Source organism: Polyodon spathula, chromosome 2, assembly GCF_017654505.1.
Source record: "Polyodon spathula isolate WHYD16114869_AA chromosome 2, ASM1765450v1, whole genome shotgun sequence".
Taxonomy (NCBI): domain Eukaryota; kingdom Metazoa; phylum Chordata; class Actinopteri; order Acipenseriformes; family Polyodontidae; genus Polyodon; species Polyodon spathula.
Genome location: NC_054535.1, coordinates 2238525 through 2262551, shown reverse-complemented (window position 1 = coordinate 2262551; position 24027 = coordinate 2238525). Strand labels below are relative to the sequence as shown.

General features: G+C 38.9%; 1 protein-coding gene across 6 annotated transcripts in view; it reads right to left on the bottom strand.

Annotated features, from left to right (window-relative positions):
* Positions 1-6921: 6921 nt before the first annotated feature.
* LOC121329034 (TNFAIP3-interacting protein 3-like) overlaps positions 6922-24027 on the bottom strand; it is a 34111-nt gene continuing 17005 nt past the window's right edge. The window contains exons 3-13 of one of the 6 annotated variants that reach the window (XR_005951738.1): positions 22421-22526; positions 20090-20182; positions 18098-18184; positions 17752-17817; positions 17463-17594; positions 16059-16187; positions 13155-13238; positions 12379-12483; positions 9216-9368; positions 7243-8227; positions 6922-7132 (exon numbers count right to left, since the gene is read on the bottom strand). Coding sequence is in view for 5 of the 6 variants with exons in the window: in XM_041274274.1 (XP_041130208.1) it covers positions 8075-8227; positions 9216-9368; positions 12379-12483; positions 13155-13238; positions 16059-16187; positions 17463-17594; positions 17752-17817; positions 18098-18184; positions 20090-20182; positions 22421-22526 (1108 nt within the window). In the remaining variant the exon portion in view is untranslated. The other 5 variants (XM_041274289.1, XM_041274299.1, XM_041274274.1 and 2 more) reach the window with 5 other exon arrangements.

The following is a 24027-nucleotide window of genomic DNA, read 5'->3' as shown; positions in this document are numbered from 1 at the left end:
CTGCTACTGCTACTGCTACTGCTACTATACTACTACTATACTATTACTGCTACCACTACTACTACTATACTGCTACTGCTACCACTACTGCTACTATACTACTACTATACTATTACTGCTACCACTACTGCCACTGCTACTATACTACTACTATACCATTACTGCTACCACTACTGCCACTGCTACTATACTACTACTATACCATTACTGCTACCACTACTGCCACTGCTACTATACTACTACTATACGATTACTGCTACCACTACTGCTACTGCTACTATACTACTACTATACTATTACTGCTACCACTACTGCTACTATACTACTACTATACTATGACTACTGCTACTACAACTACTATACTAATAATAATAATAATAATAATAATAATAATAATAATAATAATAATAATAATACATAAGCTTTCTTACAATATTGCAATATTCCAACCAGAAGATTCATATTTGAAGAGAGCCCTTAATAACTAAAAGCATGTATAGAAATGAATGTAACTAACCTGAACCCCATAGCTGTGTGTGCTACACTTCATAACCAAACTGCAAACTCTGTTATCAAACACTTGTGAAACCAAATTACCAAACTATGTTAATGCAAGGGCTCCACCTAGTGGGTACTTAAACAATGTACTCCAAGGAAGCTGAGTCAATCATTTTATGACAGCAATGCTGCTGCTAAAATGTATTTTAATTTCAAGTTATTGGCATTGTTGATAATAATAATAATACAAATACCACTACTACTACTAATAATAATAATTATTATTATCGTCTAAAGATTAATAGCAGTACTAGAAATTGCAACTTGCATGGTGTAGATTGACTTATTATGATGTGATAGGTGTTACAGAAACATGGTTATCTGAGAGTGATGGGGACGAATATAATATTTGTGGGTATACACTGTATAGGAAAGACAGGCAGGACAGACGAGGAGGAGGGGTAGCGCTATACATAAGAAACAGTCTTGAAGCCCAGGTGTTAAACCTGGACAAAGAAAATAAAACCGAATCAATATGGGTCAGAATAACAGACAAAAATTCAAAAGGCATAATAATAGGAGCATGCTATAGACCGCCAGATTCAGACGGTGAGCACAATAATCTGTTATACAATGACATTAGAAATGTGTGTAGCAAAGGAGAAGCCATACTAATGGGGGATTTCAACTTCCCCCAAATAAAATGGGAAAACCCGGTGGGTAGCGCGAAGGATGAAATAGAAATGGTGGAAATGACAAATGACTGCTTCCTAACACAATTTGTGAAGGCACCCACTAGAGGGGAGGCATGCCTTGATTTAGTCTTTTCAAATAACGAAGATAGAATAACTAAAACAGAGGTCAGAGAACCACTGGCAAACTCAGACCACAACATGGTCTCATTTGAAGTGTTTTTTAAATCCTCAAAAGTAAAGACTAAAGCTAAGGTTTACAATTTTAGAAAAGCAAACTATGAAGGCATGAAACAGAGACTAACAGAAGTAGATTGGAGTAAAATAGAGAAAACAACCACAGAAGAAGGATGGTTGTTCTTCAAAAACGTAGTACTAGAGGCGCAAAACAATTATATCCCTAAAGTAGACAAATCTAAATGTAAAACTAAATTGCCAAAATGGTTTAATAGATCAATTAAAAAAAATATTCAGCGAAAAAAGGCACTTTACAGAGCATTAAAAAAGGACCAAAAAGAAAGTACACAGAAAGAGTACACAGAACTGCAAATGCAAGTCAAAAAGGAAGTTAGAAAGGCCAAGAGAGAAATAGAAATGAACATTGCTAAGGGAGCTAAAACCAATTCCAAAATGTTTTTCCAATATTACAACAGCAAGAGAACATTCAAAGAGGAGATTAAATGTTTAAGAGATACAAATGGCAAAATCATAGAGGAAGAAAAAAAAATAGCAAATATGTTAAATGATTACTTTTCACAAGTTTTTACAAAGGAAGATACTGACAACATGCCCCACATGTCATCCAGTTCCTATCCAGTTTTAAATAACTTTAGCATAACTGAGGCAGAAGTGTTAAAGGGACTAGGAGCTCTTAAAATAAACAAATCCCCTGGGCCGGATGAGATCCTCCCAGTAGTACTCAAAGAAATGAAAGAAGTAATTTACAAACCGCTAACCAAGATCATGCAGCAGTCTCTTGACACAGGGGTGGTACCGACAGACTGGAAAATTGCAAACGTAATACCGATCCACAAAAAGGGAAACAAAACTGAACCAGGTAACTACAGACCAGTAAGCCTGACTTCTATTATATGCAAACTTATGGAAACTATAATAAGATCCAAAATGGAAAATTACCTATATGGTAACAGGGTCCTGGGAGACAGTCAACATGGTTTTAGGAAAGGGAGATCGTGTCTAACTAACTTGCTTGATTTTTTTGAGGATGCAACATCGATAATGGATAATTGCAAAGCATATGACATGGTTTATTTAGATTTCCAGAAAGCTTTTGACAAAGTCCCGCACAAAAGATTAATTCTCAAACTGAACGCAGTTGGGATTCAAGGAAACACATGTACATGGATTAGGGAGTGGTTAACATGTAGAAAACAGAAAGTACTGATTAGAGGAAAAACCTCAGAATGGAGTGTGGTAACCAGCAGTATTAGGTCCTCTGCTATTCCTAATCTACATTAATGATTTAGATTCTGGTATAGTAAGCAAACTTGTTAAATTTGCAGACGACACAAAAGTAGGAGGAGTGGCAAACACTGTTGCAGCAGCAAAGGTCATTCAAAATGATCTAGACAAGATTCAGAACTGGGCAGATACATGGCAAATGACATTTAATAGAGAAAAGTGTAAGGTACTGCACGCAGGAAATAAAAATGTACATTATAAATATCATATGGGAGATATTGAAATTGGAGAAGGAATCTATGAAAAAGACCTAGGAGTTTTTGTTGACTCAGAAATGTCTTCATCTAGGCAATGTGGGGAAGCTATAAAAAAGGCTAACAAGATGCTCGGATACATTGTGAAAAGTGTTGAATTTAAATCAAGGGAAGTAATGTTAAAACTGTACAATGCACTTGTAAGACCTCATCTTGAATATTGTGTGCAGTTCTGGTCACCTCGCTATAAAAAAGATATTGCTGCTCTAGAAAGAGTGCAAAGAAGAGCGACCAGAATTATTCCGGGCTTAAAAGGCATGTCATATGCATACAGGCTAAAAGAATTGAATCTGTTCAGTCTTGAACAAAGAAGACTACGTGGCGACCTAATTCAAGCATTCAAAATTCTAAAAGGTATTGACAGTGTCGACCCAAGGGACTTTTTCAGCCTGAAAAAAGAAACAAGGACCAGGGGTCACAAATGGAGTTTAGAAAAAGGGGCATTCAGAACAGAAAATAGGAGACACTTTTTTACACAGAGAATTGTGAGGGTCTGGAATCAACTCCCCAGTAATGTTGTTGAAGCTGACACCCTGGGATCCTTCAAGAAGCTGCTTGATGAGATTTTGGGATCAATAAGCTACTAACAACCAAACGAGCAAGATGGGCCGAATGGCCTCCTCTCGTTTGTAAACTTTCTTATGTTCTTATGTTCTTATGTTCTTATTTCATTAATCTTGTATTTAACCTATAAATATGAATGTCATGGTTTGATAACGATGATAAGCCTCAGGCACTGTACAGTTCAGACAAGGAAACTGAAGTACATGCCATGTTCATTAAACCAGTCTTAAATAATAATGTGCTCTATTATCAGTTCCCAGCATCACAGAAGAACAGTCCTAAATAATAATGTGCTCTATTATCAGTTCCCAGCATCACAGAAGAACAGTCCTAAATAATAATGTGCTCTATTATCAGTTCCCGGCATCACAGAAGAACAGTCCTAAATAATAATGTGCTCTATTATCAGTTCCCGGCATCACAGAAGAACAGTCCTAAATAATAATGTGCTCTATTATCAGTTCCCAGCATCACAGAAGAACAGTCCTAAATAATAATGTGCTCTATTATCAGTTCCCGGCATCACAGAAGAACAGTCCTAAATAATAATATTCTCTATTATCAGTTCCCAGCATCACAGAAAGCATCAATAAATGTTTCCAGTCAGAAATGGCTTTCAAACAGCCACTGTATGTGCTAACAGTTTTCAACAGCGACAGCAGTTCAGTTGTCTTTGCTGATGCATGACTGTAAGTAATTCACTCACAGAGCAGTAAATACAGTGTGTGTATGTCCTGGCTCCTTAGCACATCAGACAGTGTGTTTATTATGCCTCTACCATGCTTACACTATGCATTTATCAAGTTGTACTGCAGTTAAACATATATTTGACCATACTTATCTGTGTTGCAATGCTTTTACCATGCTTTTCTACACTCTGCTGTACTATTACCACTGTAAACACTTACAAATGGAATTCAGTTAGGAGAAATGTATAGTTTTAATGAAAGACCAACTAAAGAAGTGTACTGGAAGATACAGGTTGAGTTGCAATGTAGGTTGAAGACTTCTATTTTAGTGACCACAAGGGTTAAGAGTTTGATTTACATTGCATATCTAACCTTCTGTTCTAGTGACCACAAGGGTTAAGAGTTTGATTTACATTGCATATCTAACCTTCTGTTCTAGTGACCACAAGGGTTAAGAGTTTGATTTACATTGCATATCTAACCTTTTGAGTAGCTGAGTATTCAGAAGTGTTCTTGTAGTCTCTAAATGTTTGGCTCAGAACATTTATTTAACAAGTTTGAAGTTTGTGACGGGCTGTGGTTGTTATAAGAGTTAACAGGATGCTCTTACTGCATAATTCACAGGACTTTGATGTCTTTACACATAGCACTTCAGTTTGACTGCTCTTCAAGTCACTTACGTAAAAGACTTGAGGTGTACTTTCACTTATTCTTTCAATTGAGAAAACTGAACTCCTATAAAATGTGTTGTTTTAAGAGTGAAGTGTTATTCCTCATGGCTTATAAACTAACACCTGTGTATTGCAGTTTCATCAAACTTGCCTCATTATGCAACTGCTCTGAGATGTGATAATGAAGCCTGCCGCAATCACAGAAAATGATTTATAAATGACCCCACAAAGATACGCTTGGAAACTCACTTTGGTGTGATTATGGGCGTTCAGGCTTTGATACAGAGATGCTGGAGCCACATCCACATCCTTCACAGCTTTTTATCAGCTTATCAGTTTTGAGTTGTGTTAAAAGAGAAGGATTAGGAGTAGCCTACAGCAAAGAGTTGTTCGTTACCTGACCATATCCAGCTGCAGTAGTTGTGTCTAAATCCATGTGTCTAGTGCTTTCCCAGGGTTTACTTCTGTCATCAGTTCTGAGTACGTCGTGGCAGAATTCTTTCCAAATACCCCAGGCAATGCACACATGTAAGTTAACATTCTGTGCTCACATTCGGACAATGAGTTTAAATGATATAGTGTAAGTAAAAGCACTGTCACTCTGGTCCAAGTCACGTGATATCAGGTACAGAGTTCTGAAAGTTCCCAGGGCTGGATCATACAAACTGCACTCTACATACTTCCTTAACAAGTTTGTGAAAGGGGATCGTGTCAGTGCTAATGTGGACTTCGTTTCCAGCATGTTTATTATAAACTCGGGTGTGTTCTTGGCAAAGAATGTATTCATGTGCAATAAAGTTCTATCTAAACCAGTGAATATGTGTTTGCTATGCATCACACACGTCTTCACCTTGTTTGTACAAATGCTTTGATAATATGCTCAACAATGCCACAGCTGGGAAGAATAACTAGTTGCACAAATCCACTTGATGAGTGATCTGGTGTGTTTTTTGAGAATGGACCAGGAGGAATCTTATCTGTCTTGTGGATCAGTCAGAGGTGAGTGTTGGCAAGATAAACCAGATGAAAAATGCAGAACATTTAGAAGAGAAAAAAAGCCCTGCTGAGTATCTGTGGACTGATTCTTATAAGAAAGATTACCAAGTAGGTGAAAGGTCATGACAGGAGTGGGATTATAAGAAACGTCAAAGCCACTACTTTCATATCACTTCAGTATAGTCATCCCTTTTCTCTATGACTGTTTCTATGTAGTCATCCCTTTTCTGTGTCTGTTTCTATGTAGTCATCCCTTTTCTGTGTCTGTTTCTATGTAGTCATCCCTTTTCTCTATGACTGTTTCTATGTAGTCATCCCTTTTCTGTGTCTGTTTCTATGTAGTCATCCCTTTTCTGTGTCCGTTTCTATGTAGTCATCCCTTTTCTGTGTCTGTTTCTATTTCTCAGAGGCATTTGTAAACAGTCTGCTAATCCCCAAGTACACAAGCCAAGTCATTTTAAGTAGGCTATCTTTGGAACAGCACACATATCTGTTTACTAGAGGAGAAGCCCTTTAAAAGACTGTAGCTGGCTTTCAAATATTCCCATATGCATCTACTTAAAAAAAAAGACAGACAGAAATTGATCACTAAAACAAACCCACAGTCCAATTGGTTTGAAATGCACTGATAGAGCCACAGTGTGCAGCAGTTTTAATTGAGCCAATGTGTTTAAGTGAGGCCTTTAGTTTAGGGACCTGCTATACATGATTATAATCTTTAAACATGTTATTAATTATGCTATTAACAATTATAGAATACGATTAGAAATAGACTATTAGACACTTTCAGCATTGTTGGGTTTTTTTTGTTTTTTTTTTGCTACAGTTTATAAACGCTTCTAACGGATACAGTCTGTCTGTCTGTCTTTTCAGGTCTGTATGTCTCTATATGTCTGTCTGTATATGCCCTGTCGGTCTGTATATGCCTGTCTCACTAATTGTAGATGGCTGCTCTGTTTCTGCGAGACAGTTATTGTACACTTTTGGCATTCTTCTTCATGTTTTTTTTTTGGTTTGTTTTTCTTTGGCCTTTGGTTCTTACCTTGTACTTTTAAGTTACAAAACAAAACAACTCTAGATAACAATCTATGGTCTTTTATTATAAAAATAGAATTGAAACTATGATTCAAATTATTAGTTTTTTGTTGTAAAGATAACAACTGATATATCTGAATGTCACAGCTATTTACTATACATTTACATTCAACAGAAATCAGTATTGCACAGAATACAATGAACATAACATGTGGCAGCATGTGCCTATAGTTTATCGTTTCTTGTGATACCTGTAAAAACATAAAAGAACATGAATATTTATTATGCAAAGCTTCTTTAAGAGAGACAGTGTACGTACTTATGAATTTACAGTATACTCATATATTAATGAGCTACTTACTAGTTGTTCAGTAGCACAGTTAGCATCTTAACAAATGTATTCTTGTTGTTTAGAACCTCTGCATATCATTTCTTTGCAGGTTACTGGTTACACTTTGGTGTATCAGTTGTCCTTAGAGATGAGACATGTTTGTGAGCTCCTCAGAGGCTATAGGTGTGCGTTTAACATCTGAGCTCTAAGAGGTCACCCTGGATGCAATGAGTGAAACAGAATAGTATAGATAATACAATGTGAATCTAAACAACCGCTACAATGCATTAGTTAAGAGAACTGAGATATTTCCTTCTCACAGCAAGTTTGACGATAATGTAATGAGAGTTTACCAAGTGTCACAAAGTGCACACAAGCTGTTGGACTGGCACGTGGGATAAAATGCAATCTCAGAAACACAATCATTTGATGACACCCCACCCCACAGAAACGTTATCTTGTATAATTAACTTTTCTGTGTAGTCAACTCCTTTTCCTACAGGAATGTGTGTCAGGGTAGAAGTAAGTGAGAGCTTTGGTCATGGTTTCTGAAATATACTGGACAAGTCAAGCATTACTGGGATAATCTGAGAATGAACTCATTCATGACTTTAACAGACAGTATCATTGGAGATGAAATCACACTTTTGTGCTTTTATATTGTTCCTAAAAAACTAAAACAAGCTCAGATGTATGAGACAATAAATACTGCCATGTTTGTGTCCACCTTAATTTAATTATACAGTGACCATGAACTCATCTGGAAATAGCTTGTTCTACTTTCATTTTATTATATAGTTTAACAGAATACCAGTTAATTAATCCCAGACTTAAATTTGAATCATTTTTCCATAAAAACATGTCAGCCCAAAAACTTGTGGCACTTCATACAAACGAAACAATGTAAATGCATAATGAGGTAAGGAGCCTTACTGCTTGCTGTGCGGTTCAGAGGGACGTGCTGAACAGCTGCAGGGGGACGGTCAGAGGAGGAAACAAACCACTGGTAGTTTGACTGAATAAGACAAGATAGTTTACAGATTATAGAAATCTGAAAGCACCATGTAATGCAGAGTTCAGAATAAGTTACAGCATGAAATAAATATTTGGCCGATCTGGATTACCAGCTGGAGTGCATATAGCAATGCTGTGTAATTGAGACAATGGGGATCTGTGCCATGACAAGAGAAATGCATGACTTATTCAAGCTGTGTTCAGCGGCTACAGATGCAATTATCAGCTCAGGGGCATGGTTTATAGATCAATATTTGGGAAGAAAAGTGCCTAGAAAGGAAATGGCTTTGGCAGGCTGCTTTGAAATGTGGAATGTCAGCTGTTTCACAGGCTGACAACATTCTGATTCTGTTGTGTTTCTATAGGGTTACATAAGCTGACATTAGGCTTTGCTTTTTTAACTGCCTCACAGTATATAGTAGAAAATACTCGGATTACATCTGCAGAGTGGAACAAAGAAGGTTTTCTGTGGACAGTTAAACAGATGAAAAAACCTATTAAAAAAAATAATAAAAATAAACTTCTGACCGGTTACTGTGCCAGTAAAACACAGTAACGTATAGGAATCTACAATGAAGGTCACGTGTGCAGCAATTTCTACATTTATAATACTTTACTGTGTAAGGGAGCAGTGGGCGCATTACGTGAACCATTCAGAGCAGCCGAGTGAAAGAACCCACTTAACAACTCACTCAGTCCTGCTCCCTCTGAGCAGCTCAGAGGTGCAGAGAAGATTTCATCAGTGATTCTCGCTCCGAGACGCTCACTTACTTAACACGCCCTGTATAAGCATGGGCAAAAAGCATTCGAAAACTGTAACTCTGCAACTATCCTACGGAAAACTTGTATATGGGCTGCAGGAAGCACTACAGACAACACAAACACTACTAGGCTATAAGCAGCTGTTACTTTGTTTCATTCGCTGTGGTCTTGATGTCTCCAGGCATTCTGAAACAGCTAGGAGATGATTACACAACAGTACTACTCACTGGGTGCTGCTGATGCTCCTGCCCATCATGGTGGATGCGTGGACTCCTGGGGTCTGTGTAGTGTGATGACGATCCATAGACATTGGCCCTGTGAGGAAATGCTACCCACTGAGAGCAGCAACAAGGCGGGGAGATATGTGGGCTGGCAGCCAGCTGTGAAATGATTAAAACAGACCAGTTCAAAATCAATTTCAGAAAAAAAATATAAAAAACATTATATTTAGCATTGTGCTCATATGATTTGTGTGATGGAGTGTAACAGTAAACTGTATTTGAAGTAGTATTTGTTATAGAGGCATTTATAAGGCATTCATATCTTCTTTCAATGCAAACTGAATATTGCTTTATAACTTTTGAAAATAAAGAGACTTGTGAAGGTACTGTAACCACTTGAAGGCAAATCAGAATTATGAGATGTATTGCTTGTTCTGTACTTTAAACATCTTCATTTATAAAACTGTATGTCATTAATGTGTTACAACTCACAGAGACAAATATATTTTATGTTCAATATAACGTCCAAACTTAATTAATAAGAAGTGCTTGTAGTGGGGGTTGCATAGCCGGGATCCAGGTGTTTCTGCTTTCACATTTCATCCCTAATGACCTGTGTTTCACAAACATAAACCATGCCTTCTGTTTGGGGTGATAATTAATAACACAGCTGGGACTATTTACCTGTGGGTAAATAAAACATGTATTTGGTTTGTGTTTGTAGAAACAGAATGCATTACATTTCTGTTGTTTTTCTAGGTGAAATGCACATGACTTTTCTGAACAATGCAGTCTTCTGAATATTGTGTTCACATGCATCAGAACACCTGGTGGAATTCGCAATACTATGGTAAATGCTCTAGAGCTCAGGTACCCAGAACACTGCTCTGGTACTGCAGATTCAGGTATACATGGCAAGAATCCCTGTTCATATTGTGAATGTGAACAGAACTGTAGAATAGTAGAATGGATCCCATAATGGTAGTAATTGTAAAATGGCACAGAACATTGTGGATTGAAGAGCAATGTGGTGAGAAAGGAAAACAGAAGAATGCTGCTGCTCACAGGAGAAGATTATCGATAAGAAAACAGCAATTGATGATCATTGTCTTTATATTTTGTAATACATTGAAATAGAAAGTTTGTAAAAAATCATTTTTTACATTCTATTTACTGTTGCTTTATAAACCCTTTTCCAAGCACTAAGGGTTGGCATTCCACTGGTGGTCAGCTTATGAGGCAGCTAGACTGTTATTTGCGCGTGTTTTACAAACTATTGGCAAAACAAGAAGCTGTTCTTTGCATCCAAAGAGAGGGGGCGATGTTTTCCCCTGTTGGGTGCTGTATGCATGTACTGTGTTAGGAGAGGGGACGATGTTTTCCCCTGTTGGGTGCTGTATGCATGTACTGTGTTAGGAGAGGGGACGATGTTTTCCCCTGTTGGGTGCTGTATGCATGTACTGTGTTAGGAGAGGGGACGATGTTTTCCCCTGTTGGGTGCTGTATGCATGTACTGTGTTAGGAGAGGGGACGATGTTTTCCCCTGTTGGGTGCTGTATGCATGTACTGTGTTAGGAGAGGGGACGATGTTTTCCCCTGTTGGGTGCTGTATGCATGTACTGTGTTAGGAGAGGGGACGATGTTTTCCCCTGTTGGGTGCTGTATGCATGTACTGTGTTAGGAGAGGGGACGATGTTTTCCCCTGTTGGGTGCTGTATGCATGTACTGTGTTAGGAGAGGGGGCGATGTTTTCCCCTGTTGGGTGCTGTATGCATGTACTGTGTTAGGAGAGGGGGCGATGTTTTCCCCTGTTGGGTGCTGTATGCATGTACTGTGTTAGGAGAGGGGACGATGTTTTCCCCTGTTGGGTGCTGTATGCATGTACTGTGTTAGGAGAGGGGACGATGTTTTCCCCTGTTGGGTGCTGTATGCATGTACTGTGTTAGGAGAGGGGACGATGTTTTCCCCTGTTGGGTGCTGTATGCATGTACTGTGTTAGGAGAGGGGACGATGTTTTCCCCTGTTGGGTGCTGTATGCATGTACTGTGTTAGGAGAGGGGACGATGTTTTCCCCTGTTGGGTGCTGTATGCATGTACTGTGTTAGGAGAGGGGGCGATGTTTTCCCCTGTTGGGTGCTGTATGCATGTACTGTGTGTAGGAGAGGGGGCGATGTTTTCCCCTGTTGGGTGCTGTATGCATGTACTGTGTTAGGAGAGGGGACGATGTTTTCCCCTGTTGGGTGCTGTATGCATGTACTGTGTTAGGAGAGGGGGCGATGTTTTCCCCTGTTGGGTGCTGTATGCATGTACTGTGTTAGGAGAGGGGACGATGTTTTCCCCTGTTGGGTGCTGTATGCATGTACTGTGTTAGGAGAGGGGACGATGTTTTCCCCTGTTGGGTGCTGTATGCATGTACTGTGTTAGGAGAGGGGACGATGTTTTCCCCTGTTGGGTGCTGTATGCATGTACTGTGTTAGGAGAGGGGGCGATGTTTTCCCCTGTTGGGTGCTGTATGCATGTACTGTGTTAGGAGAGGGGGCGATGTTTTCCCCTGTTGGGTGCTGTATGCATGTACTGTGTTAGGAGAGGGGGCGATGTTTTCCCCTGTTGGGTGCTGTATGCATGTACTGTGTTAGGAGAGGGGACGATGTTTTCCCCTGTTGGGTGCTGTATGCATGTACTGTGTTAGGAGAGGGGGCGATGTTTTCCCCTGTTGGGTGCTGTATGCATGTACTGTGTTAGGAGAGGGGGCGATGTCCTCCCCTGTTGTACTATATATATATGCCGTTTTTAAACTGAACTACAGCAAACCACGAATGAGTTTTATTATAAAAAATGAGGGGGCAAGGGAGTTTTCGCAGTATGCAAACCGATGAATGTCTCTAAATTGTGTTAAAAAAGGTTTTGTAAACATTTTTAAAGTCCAAACACCTACATGCTGAGCAGCTGTAGAAAAGGTACTGGAAGATTCTTTGGTCTGGTGGCTTAATATTAGAGAGAACTTGGATGATATACAGCCTAGCTATTCAATGATTTCATTCCAGGTCCTGGCCTCACAGGACATGTAATGTCACAGAAAAAAACATAATTCACTGTTAGCATGCAGTGTCAGAAGCAAGGCATGACCCCAAAGAAATGGGAAGTAAAAAAAAAAACCAAAATACCCTACCTGAGACTTAAGCACGTGCAGCTCAGACTGCAGTTCTTCATTTTTTTTAATAAGTCGTTCCCTATCGCACCTTTCCTTCTTGAAGTCTTCCTCATAGATCTGCACCTTTGAAACAGTGAGGACGAAACCAATTCAATTTGATGAAGGGTTCAGAATCATACAGTGTTATTTTTACAACACCCTATTATGCTGAAGATGCCGAATTAAAGCAAGTGGTCTGACGTTTTCACACACCAGTGCCTATTTATGTCTATATCTCTGATTATTGACCGAGAATTGAAATTCTCACATCCAGAGGTTTTCATGCAAGTAGGTATATAAAGGATACACACGATAAATCTTGAGGCGTTCTAGTAAATGTGCACAACACAGCATGAGGGTAGTAGCTACAATGTATACATTAATGAAAATGAACTGTCATGCTAATTAAGTGGCTACTAACTATCTGCTCTTTTCTACTCGATAGAAGAACATAGGAATTTGAACATGAACTCAAACCCACAATTTCTTTAGCCCAAGTAAACAGGCAAGAAGATTGGGATGTCTGATTTGTCATGACAGCCTGCTCTAACGATTACAATCCATGCAGAATGGTTAAGCATCAGTTTGCATTACACCATGAACCTCCATACTAAATGAACATGGTACTGCTTGTAGTATAATGAGGATAAGGTCAGCTGAGAGAGCGTGTCAGTAACCACCCTTGCTGATTTTGCTGGTCTAGTGCCTAACCAGGCCCTAGTCATCCCTCAGTTATCTTTGTAGTGCGTCTGTACCTGCTGCTGTAGGACTTCAATCTGTGTCACCATCTCTTCTCTGCCAGCGTTTCTACTTGACACTCTAAGGGCTTCTGAAAGGGCCTGTGCTTATGAAAAAATAACAAACAAGGGTAAAAAAAGGACAATTTAGTGCCGTGACACTTAATTACTAGCTTTCCACTTTTGACTCTACATTAAGTAGCTCCATTGGCAACCCTTTTAAGTGTTTTTTTTTGTTGTTTTGTTTTTTTGAGGTATAATGGCACTATAGAGTTAAGCTTTCTAGGTAATATTCTAACTCCCATATTCTTTTTGTATTCACATCATTAATACATATTTCTACACTTCCATGGAAAGGAACGAATGTTGGTATAAATTTCTCAAATGCAATCTACAAACAGTGGGCTGAAGAACAGAACAAACAGGAGGATTATCATATTTTCCCTTACAAAATACAATTTACACCAAACACAGGTCCTCACAGACTTTTCTTCTATGTGTCGGAAGACGCCGTTAGAAACAGGCACACACAAACACTTATAGATATTCTATTTCAGGACCGGTTTGTTAACCACATGAAATGTAATGTGCCCAGATCCTGTAGTGTGGTGACAGGCATTCTAAACCGAGTGTCTTCAACGTGTAATCCCTGATCATTAGCCCCTAAGTTTTCTTTTGAAAAAGGACTGACTGGAATGTGAGGATGTCAACAGCTGAGATGGGTGACGCACGTTTCATTCCAGACATCTGCCTGCCATTCTCCCCGAGATCTCATGCTCCAGCCCGGCTACACGCTCTTAAAGTATCATTTTTGATGGGAGATAGAACAGGAGTAGGTTTTTTTTAATCACTCGGACAGGGAAGAGAAACAGCAGCTGACTAGAACAGTCCACACTATTTTGAATCTCTTTGCTTTACAACAACCATATAGCAGTCCTCAATAGCGGGCCCACACTGAACCAATCAGAGATGGGGCACTCAGCCTAATCCTCCACATTGCCCATCATTTATCCTAACATTCCTTGGAGATCGCAGCGGCAGAGCAAACAGAATCCAGGCCAAGATTTAAAAAGAGCGTCACTGATAAAGCTTGCGAATGGCAGACTTTTACAACACCTTTAAAACCTGTTACTGATTTTCCTTGGACCCAGCCATCCTGGACCTGCTTAATCCATTACTATAAATCTCTATCTTCTAAAGATAAAGCAGTCTGCCTCTAACCTCTAGCACAATTAACAGTCACAACTGTGGATGGCTTTCCAAAGCCCCTCGATAAGAGCAGTTTTTAGTTTCTACAGTCTGGACAGCACATTTCAGTCAAACAGGCAATCAACGCTTCCTGTTGATGTCTCACAATTATATGTGGCTCTTTCTAGCCCCTTTTATTTTCAGCTCAGCAGTCAAGGCCTTTCGCTTATTTTGACATCGGTTAAACATTCGCACGAAAAAATGTACCATGTTCTACATCAAGGGAAGGTAGACTTTTATGACTGGAAATGAAATGACGATGGTGCCTGTTTTTTATTCAGCATTCCCAGCTGTCCTCCTTTACTTTGGGCTGTTATTTCAGACTCTTTTTTAAAGCTCTTACGAAGCTATTGTAACAGCACAGTATTTCCTCAGGAAGCATTTGTGGTTTACCAGCTTTGGTACACGTTGGGGGAAAAAGAAAATGTTTACTGCTGAAGAGTTGTTCCCCCCCCCCTTTTTTTTTTTTTTTTTTTTAAAGAACACTTTAAGGAAACCCTGCATCTACAGCAACCAACTATTACAGCACATCAATAACAACAGAGAAGCCATCCTTCAAACCATTCACAGGTCAGGAAAATAAACATTGTAACTCTGTCTAATGCCTGAGTAATAAATGAGCTGTCCTAAAAGGTGTATCATCTGTTCCCTATGACTAACAGAGGTTGTATTTACCTTGTAAACTACACTATGACCTTTCGTTGACAACAGTAAAGCTTACGGTGATGCCACTATTCCAGACTCAAGGGCATTTAATAGTATTGAATAGTTTGTGTTTATAGAATGGTTTGGAATTAAATGTCAAATAAATCAATAACATCACATCACAAAGCCATACTGCAACTCCCCACATAGGGATATACATAGAAATGTGCAATTCTTGCTTTCTGGGTGCGATATACAAAAGCTGCACAAAAAACACTTGCCATAAAACACTGTAAATAGTTGTGGAGTTATTAGCTGCTCTGCTCCTGCTTCTATTTCACGTATTATGTTACTATCATGTATTCTGCACTTTCCACTGTATTTAATGTACTATTTCATGTATTATGCACTTCCCACTGTATTTATTGTATTATGCTTTTCTTTAATATAACTGTATATCATGTATTATGCATTTCTCTGTATTTAAAGTATTATGTATTTCCTTATTGTTACTGCATCTTTTAAAGCACTTTGTGATGGTGCTCCACTATGAAAGGTGCTATATAAAATAAAGATAGATTGATTGATTGATGTCACTGAGCAGGTCACAGGAGATGAAGAAGGTCTGCCTCGTGCTCCTCAGACCAGTAAGCAAGGTGTGTGATATTGGAGCATTCATCTCTGACAGAGACTGTACCGGTGCAATAAAGGGACTGGGCCAGGCACACTTTCCAGCTACATTGTTGTTCTGTTACCCTGCCCTCAGAGACATGGTGGGACTGCCCACTGCAGCAACATGAACCCGAGAACATGGCAGAACTTTCAGCTTCTGCTGTACCATACTGCTCTGCAGGTGTGGCACTTGTGAGATTTAGCCTTTATGTTAAAGACCTTTATATAAGTTACAATTGTGTTCTACATACAACAGGCATTTCCAATGTTTTTCCACCACCCACTGTACTGATTATATGTACATTTAAAACAATACAGAATCCTGGAAGCAGATTATACCAAATGTATTTTCCCTACCTTGTTCAGTCGTCCAATTTCACATTCATGGTGTTCCTTCTTTCTTGTTAGGGAGGCATTCTGTTCCTTTAGACATTGGTTCTGTCTTTTTGCTTCTTGTAAGGCTATACTGATTCTCTCATTCTCTTCCTGTAAGTAGCAAGGCAAACCCGATTAACACCTGGCTTCTGTATTGCCGTAGTTAATGTCTCAGCTACTGCTTCTGATACTGAGGTATAAAACAGATACTAATATATAACCTTGTAACAGCCTGGTGCCACGATGGGTTATTTCTCATAATCTTCTACTCTCTGTGTTATGTGCAGCTACGACCTACACAGCTCATTAACAACAACAAATAAAAGAATCTTGTAATTAAATCACAACCAAAACAAATGCTATAGCTGTATTGTAATGCGTACTTGCACACATGATGATCAATAGCTGTATTGTAATGCGTACTTGCACACATGATGATCAATAGCTGTATTGTAATGCGTACTTGCACACATGATGATCAATAGCTGTATTGTAATGCGTACTTGCACACATGATGATCAATAGCGTACTTGCACACATGATGATCAATAGTGTATTGTAATGCGTACTTGCACACATGATGATCAATAGCTGTATTGTAATGCGTACTTGCAACATGATGATCAATAGCTGTATTGTAATGCGTACTTGCACACATGATGATCAATAGCTGTATTGTAATGCGTACTTGCACACATGATGATCAATAGCTGTATTGTAATGCGTACTTGCACACATGATGATCAATAGCTGTATTGTAATGCGTACTTGCACACATGATGATCAATAGTGTATTGTAATGCGTACTTGCACACATGATGATCAATAGCTGTATTGTAATGCGTACTTGCACACATGATGATCAATAGCTGTATTGTAATGCGTACTTGCACACATGATGATCAATAGCTGTATTGTAATGCGTACTTGCACACATGATGATCAATAGTGTATTGTAATGCGTACTTGCACACATGATCAATAAGCATCCAATGGCTTTGTCTAAGAATGCTTCATTTTTTTTTATTGGTACATGTGGTGCTGCCTATAAAAGGCAGACCATAATTTAGGGAAATAGTTGGCATATTTAAAAATGTAGCTATGGACTGTAAAAAACCTCAGATTTATAGCTGTTTCCTTTAAAATGCTATCAGTATGCTCTAATTGCAAGTAAAGGAGGACTGGCTGTTTTGACACTTGCTTTGCTTCTCTCAGCTGCAGTACAACCACTTTTGCTGCTAAAGTAACAGGGGGAGAATACACAGCACGAAGCACCAAGGAATTCTATTTCATACATAACACACAAACCCCTAATGTGTGTTACAGTGAGATATGTCACCTCTCTAAACGACACTGCAAGCACGACCAGAAAAAGAAAACACAAACCTGCTTTTTTTCAATCATTTCTTTGGCCAGGACGAGCTTCTTATCAAAATCTCTCTGCTTCTGGTCTCGTTCCACTTCTAGGTCAGCGGTGTGTTTGTGACAATCAGCCAATGTATGCTTTGTCTCTGAAAACTGAATATTGAAAGCAGATTCAAGAAGTGACACACTTCTAGGGAATGTATGCCATACATTTGGGAAATGGGGCAAATCAGTTTAAAGATTTGTTCTCCTGATTATTCAGGGAACATGTCCAGAAGTAAAACACTGAACAGGATTAACAGTAAGTTACCTTCTGTTCATATCGCTGCTTCGTGATTTTAGAGTGCTCATCCCATTTCTTATTTACTTCAAGTAGCTGTCAAATGACAAAAAACAAACAAGCACCATGTTAAAATACAAGCTGCTGCAATCTACCTTAATCAGAAGCATTATGTCAATGTCACTTTATTATGGCTATTTCTGCTTTATTTCTGATATTTTTGTAAGCATTTTAGGTTCTGTAGTTTCTCAAACTCACTCTATCTATCTATCTATCTATCTACACCGCTGACATCCGTGCATTGTGAAGCCAGCCACATACACTGCTTATTGTGTCTCTGATGATCACAACCTCTAATCAAAGCCGTATTATTAACCTCTTGTCTTTGTTTTTCGAGAATCTTGATCCGTTGTTTTAAATCTTCTGCGGAGGCCTGCATTTGGTTTCCCTTCAAATCCGTACCCTACAAACAAAGAGTGTTGAGTATGTATGTAGCTATCAGCGTCATCTAATTTGTTCACTACATCAGCACCAAATAATCTTGAAAGATGGGCGGTTTTCACATAGCGCAACATATTGGTAACCCTACAAATTAATTACTTGCTCCTTATTCATCTTGATGGCCTTAGTTCAGCGGTACAACCAAAAGTAGCCACACGATGGTGCTATTTACACAAATTTCTGCAACTAAGCGGTAAGCATGCTTTATAGTTATTGTTATGTTTATTATATTTGTCAAAATCGCGTGTTTGCCTAATATTGATTATAAAAAAAACTTTTTGCAATTCATGTACAGTTCTAAAGTGTTGCAACAGTCCATTTCAACAGTGTTCCTGATAAAGACTAGTGTAGCCTACTTCACGAATCTCAAACACACATTCAACCAACACTTTAATAGTTAACTAATACAATATTAAATAACATGCAAGTCATTATTCACTGTATCTGTTACATAATTTACAAAGAAGAGGTCTCATTTACAATTTCTTTTAAATGACCTCTACAATTGACGTTGTACTGCATAATTCAAGAGATCGAGTTCTGTCATTAGTGTGAATTCGTACCGCTAACTAACTGTGTAATTGTGCATGGCATAGCACATTTCAACCCAGCAGTTTTGCAAAGCCGTATGGAGTATCTTTCAGTGTCCAGTGGACAATGTGGTCACCATCTTATACCTCGTCCTGTGCTGTATGTGTCAGTCTGTATAGACGAGTCTGCAGAATAAGCAAGGCCGTAGCTCGATGAGGCACGGGCCTCGGTTAAATCGTAGTCAAAATTATTTATTTAGGCCCTTTTACACGTTGCTTTGCCGCAAAATAAAATGCATTTCATCCCTCGTTATGTGCCGATATTAATATCCAGGTTCTGCTGCGCCGGTGCTCTTCATAATATTTACTGTCTGTTTACTTATCTTGAGTGATTGATGTGTTCAGTAGGCGCTGCCTGTATTTAAATTTAATATCACTGTTTACAATGTATCCAGAGCCTTTAAATATGTTTCATGCCGATTCTGTTTATACTAAAAAGTGGCTTATTTTGCTGCTCCAGCGAATGAAGGCGGCGGAACTGAATGAAACTGCTTTCCATTTTAATAATGCAAACCCTAAATCAAGCCTCACAATCATTTTTCATTGTACTTGACGAGTTTAAGTGAAGGGTTCAGTCTTTGTTTTGTGAAACAGTTAGTGCTGTTGGTACAACCTCCATGCAGCGAGGGTGAAGCGATCACCACTGGTTTTAGGAATGTATAGGTAATAAAAAATAGTGACGCTTATTTTGTCATTATCATTTTTCCATGATTAAATTAAGAAACTGAGATGGTTTAATGATGCTAATTACAACATTAAAGGCAGGCAGCACGCTCAGAAATAAAACCTGACAACCAGAAACCCTAAATATCCGTCATGTTGTAATTAGAAGCGTTTGACTTTTGTATTTGAATAAGTTAGGTGCTTGGTCGTGTATTTCAGACAGCGCGTTACTGACACTGGCAATTGAGTTGAGAGTTGCGTCGAGTTCATAGGGCTGCGGTTTGCAAGGAGCCTCGCAGCTGGCCAATCTCATTAATACAAGTAAAATGCATATTCATGAGTATAAGTCACAACACAGCCAAACAGCCAATCAAATCGAGAAGTTAGCCAAAAAGTTCGAGCTGCATCCCTCTGAAGTACACTTGGTTAAGATGTGTTTACATCTTCCGCAGCTAAACTGTTTTCGGTTTGTCAGCCCACTTAAGCCAACTGTATTGCTGAATGTGATTTTATATGAATATTAGACAAAACTTTATGCGTGCAAGCACTCTTGTCTCGGTGTCTTTGTGATTTTTCATAGCTGGCCTTACAAGTGAGCAAAAACTTAAACGTACCTCCCCCGTGTCGGTTTGCTGCAAATCTGTCTGCTTTCCAGCCATTCTGCGTAAGTGTCTTGTGTCTCCTAAATCCTTCGGTACATCAACATTCTTCAGGTGAAAAAAGAGTACAAGACAGTGTTAACGCTGATAGTGTAATGTGTGTGCGCACAACTCACTGTGATGCAGTTCTTACAGATGTGTAACACGTCGCAGTATGTTATACAGAAGCGTGTCACTCGTTCTTATCACTTCTTTCCATAGGAGGGGGCGCTCCAAAATGTCACAACTGTATTGTCTACAGCAGACATGACTAAGCGCCTATTACCCAAACGAGGCATCACAGGGAATTCGCAATTCTATTGTATTACTGGAACACGAAATAAGGAAGTTGGTTGTAAAAATAAAAATAAATAAATAAATAAATCTGAAAATATAAGTAAAACTGACCAAGATTACTAAAGAGAAATTTTTAGCTTATAAATGTATTCCCTGGCTGCATTTACAGCACTGCGATTCAAGCCAGGTACGATGTGATACATTAGGCAGTAAAATGTGTAATAGATTTTATCTGCTGACTTGTGATAACACGAGAAGTGGATTCCGAAGCTGAACTCCCATATATATATATATATATATATATATATATATATATATATATATATATATATATATATATATATAAACAGACAATTCTTCCTGCTGAAACCCTGCTAGTTTTCAAAGATTTTGTTTAAATGTGTCATTTGAAAAATTAAGCATTATGCACACTCTGCACTGCTTCTGTTTAATGCTCTTCTGTCATGGCTGTGCAGTGTGGGAGGATAAGATTAACTCTTCTTCAACCCGAGGCAGGCATTTCGCAGCCCTTGTGTGTAAAATGTTGGGTCCAACCAGTTTATAGACCACCATAGATTTGGCCCTGTTTTATATTGTAGCCTAGATCCTCTCATACTTTGCACTAGGGACAAACCAACTACTGTACAGCTCTGGGTTTATCTGGTCTTTGTGGCAAGTGTTTAAAATCAGACTTCACTTAAGCATAATTTAAAAAAAAAAACATTAAAAAAAACTTTTGACAGTTGAAACTGTCAACAACTACCTAATGCACAGGAGAATATTTGAAACTTGTTTCAACTGACACATGGAACTGAGCATGTAATATTAATGCAGGTGATCTCGAAACGGGACTGTGACAGAGATTGAATGATTCTTGGTGTTAGATCTCCCTCCCCACCTGCGAGGGCGCTGTGAAAAGAGGGCAGAGTACCCTGGTTTAAATGGCATGACAGTTTATTCCCAGGGTTAAAGTGGAAGTCGGCCATCTAGAAATGGGTCGGAACTACGGTACACAAACTCAATGACCTGGACGGGAAACGGCGTGGCATCCGCGGACTGGAGGAACGGATGTGCTCGTTAACCAAGGGGTCATGAGGTGGGGTATAAAAAGGGGACGTAGTAAAGTGCTCTGTTCCTTTGTAAATGGTTTGAGAAAACCTAAAAGGAGAACGGTGAAAACGTGAGTGTTGTGTTTGTTTCGTACCGTCTTGCTAAAACTGTTTTTTTGTTGTTTAGGCTACTAACATGATCCTGAGCTGCAGCCGAAGGCCAGCACCAAACCGGACACCCGCACTTCCTTTGTTTCACAGAGAACTGTATATGCACCACAAGCACTAATTCATTCACTAAAGCGCCTGTGTATGTATGTGTTTTGTGTTACGTGTTGTGTGTGTGTGTGTGTGTGTGTGTGTGTGTGTGTGTGTGTATAAAGAATGGGACTATTGGTTTACAAGTCAAACCCAAAGATTACAAATAAAGTGATACATGCCGAAGTATCACTTTACACCAATATTGTTTACTGTCATTTTGCCGACAGGCTTTGGAAAAAATACAAACCAATAAACACCATTGCACCTGGAATCGTTGTCTGTCTGTTTCTGCTGTATTGCCTTTACCAGCACACACTTAACCACTTTGCCACAGGGATGCAACATGTGCCTGTGTTTCTATCCAGTTTACAGTGCATCTGCTAACTTCAATCACAACATTTGTAATCTGCAAGTTTCATTTTCAAATATTGCAATAATCACACAAATATAAGTGGTAAAAAATTATGTATTAACAGCACACAGATAAAGATTATACTGCAGTAGTTTATGATGTTTGTTGGAAACTTTTTTTCCAGCTTTATTTCTGCTTTTCAGTAGAATTACTGCAATTAAAGTTGCTTTGTTTGACTGCACAGTACATTCCCCAATTACAACAGTCAAGGAAGGGTTTGCACTGTAGCAGCTACACAGAGATATAATTCACTTTTTAAATGTTTCCAGTAAAGTTGCCCTTTCTTACCTGCAATGTTGCACAATGCCTCCAAGCAGTTTCTCCTCTCCAGAGGGAAGCATTTCTTTCAGCAATAAGAAATCTTATGCTACTATCGAGTTCCACGCTTTCACACCTACATCAATCACAATTGCATTTATTATTAGATGTAAAAAAACAAAAAAAAAAGAAAACACAATACAGCACTTGAATTAATGTTTGAAAACTATAAATCAGCTGATAGCTAATGATTCTTTTCATTACAGAGCATCATCTACTGTGCTCATCTGTTAAATAAGTCTGCCTAAAAAAAAAATTTTTTTTAGTAGCCCAACAGCTACCAATATCTTAAGAGTTGGGTTATCAGGGGAGTAGGGGCCAGTTATTAATATCTTTAAACAAAATGTAATTTCCAGCACTTTGTTGCTGAAACGGTAACCTTGCTCATGTTGTCGAGGTAGGAACAAACACAGACACACCATTGAAATTAATGTTACACGTTGTGTGCTACTTGTTTTGAAAGATGAATACAAGTATTTTACTTTTAGCAAACAGTAAAGTACATGTTGGTGTACAGACCTTGGTAAACCTAGCCCTATGTATGCAGCAATTTGTTTTAAGAAGATCTAAAAATATATTTGATTTCTGTTTGCATTTATTGTTGGTGAATTCTAGGATATGATGACACTTACATACTCTCTCTCTTTTCTGAAAATTAAACTTCATTTTTTGATTAATGTTACAAATCTTGTTGTGTTCACATGAGTAAAGTTGCTTTATTTTTATTACATGGCTTTTAAACACAGAACCTTGTGAGTAATTACACAGAGTACTGAATTGTATAATTGCTTACTGTATGTGCTGTAGTTCCAGTCATCTGCATAATTACTATGCAATGAAGTGCATGATACTTAATGTAACGTGTAATCAAGCTTCACTGCTTGAAACGCTCCAGGAACAATTCAACTATAAAAATCTACTAAAAAGTATGCAGCATATATATCTGTATGTATCTTACAACTCTGAGGTTGAGTGTTCCTACAATGACCGACAGCTGAAACCTAGATTCCCTGAAAATGTCTTCCTTCATGACTTTTCACACGTACAGCATGGGTGAGGACACCGAGGGAGGGACTGCTGTCTTGAAATGCTGTGCTAAACGATAAGGAGGCTTTGAGGTGACTGTGCAATCACTTCATCTGCACACCCACACTTACTGTCCACAGCACTGCCATACACTGTACACTGCCATATACTGTACACAGCACTGCCATACACTGTACACTGCCATATACTGTACACAGCACTGCCATACACTGTACACAGCACTGCCATACACTGTACACTGCCATATACTGTACACAGCACTGCCATACACTGTACACTGCCATATACTGTACACAGCACTGCCATACACTGTACACTGCCATACACTGTACACAGCACTGCCATACACTGTACACAGCACTACCATACACTGTACACTGCCATGTACTGTACACAGCACTGCCATACACTGTACACTGCCATATACTGTACACAGCACTACCATACACTGTACACTGCCATGTACTGTACACAGCACTGCCATACACTGTACACTGCCATACACTGTACACAGCACTGCCATACACTGT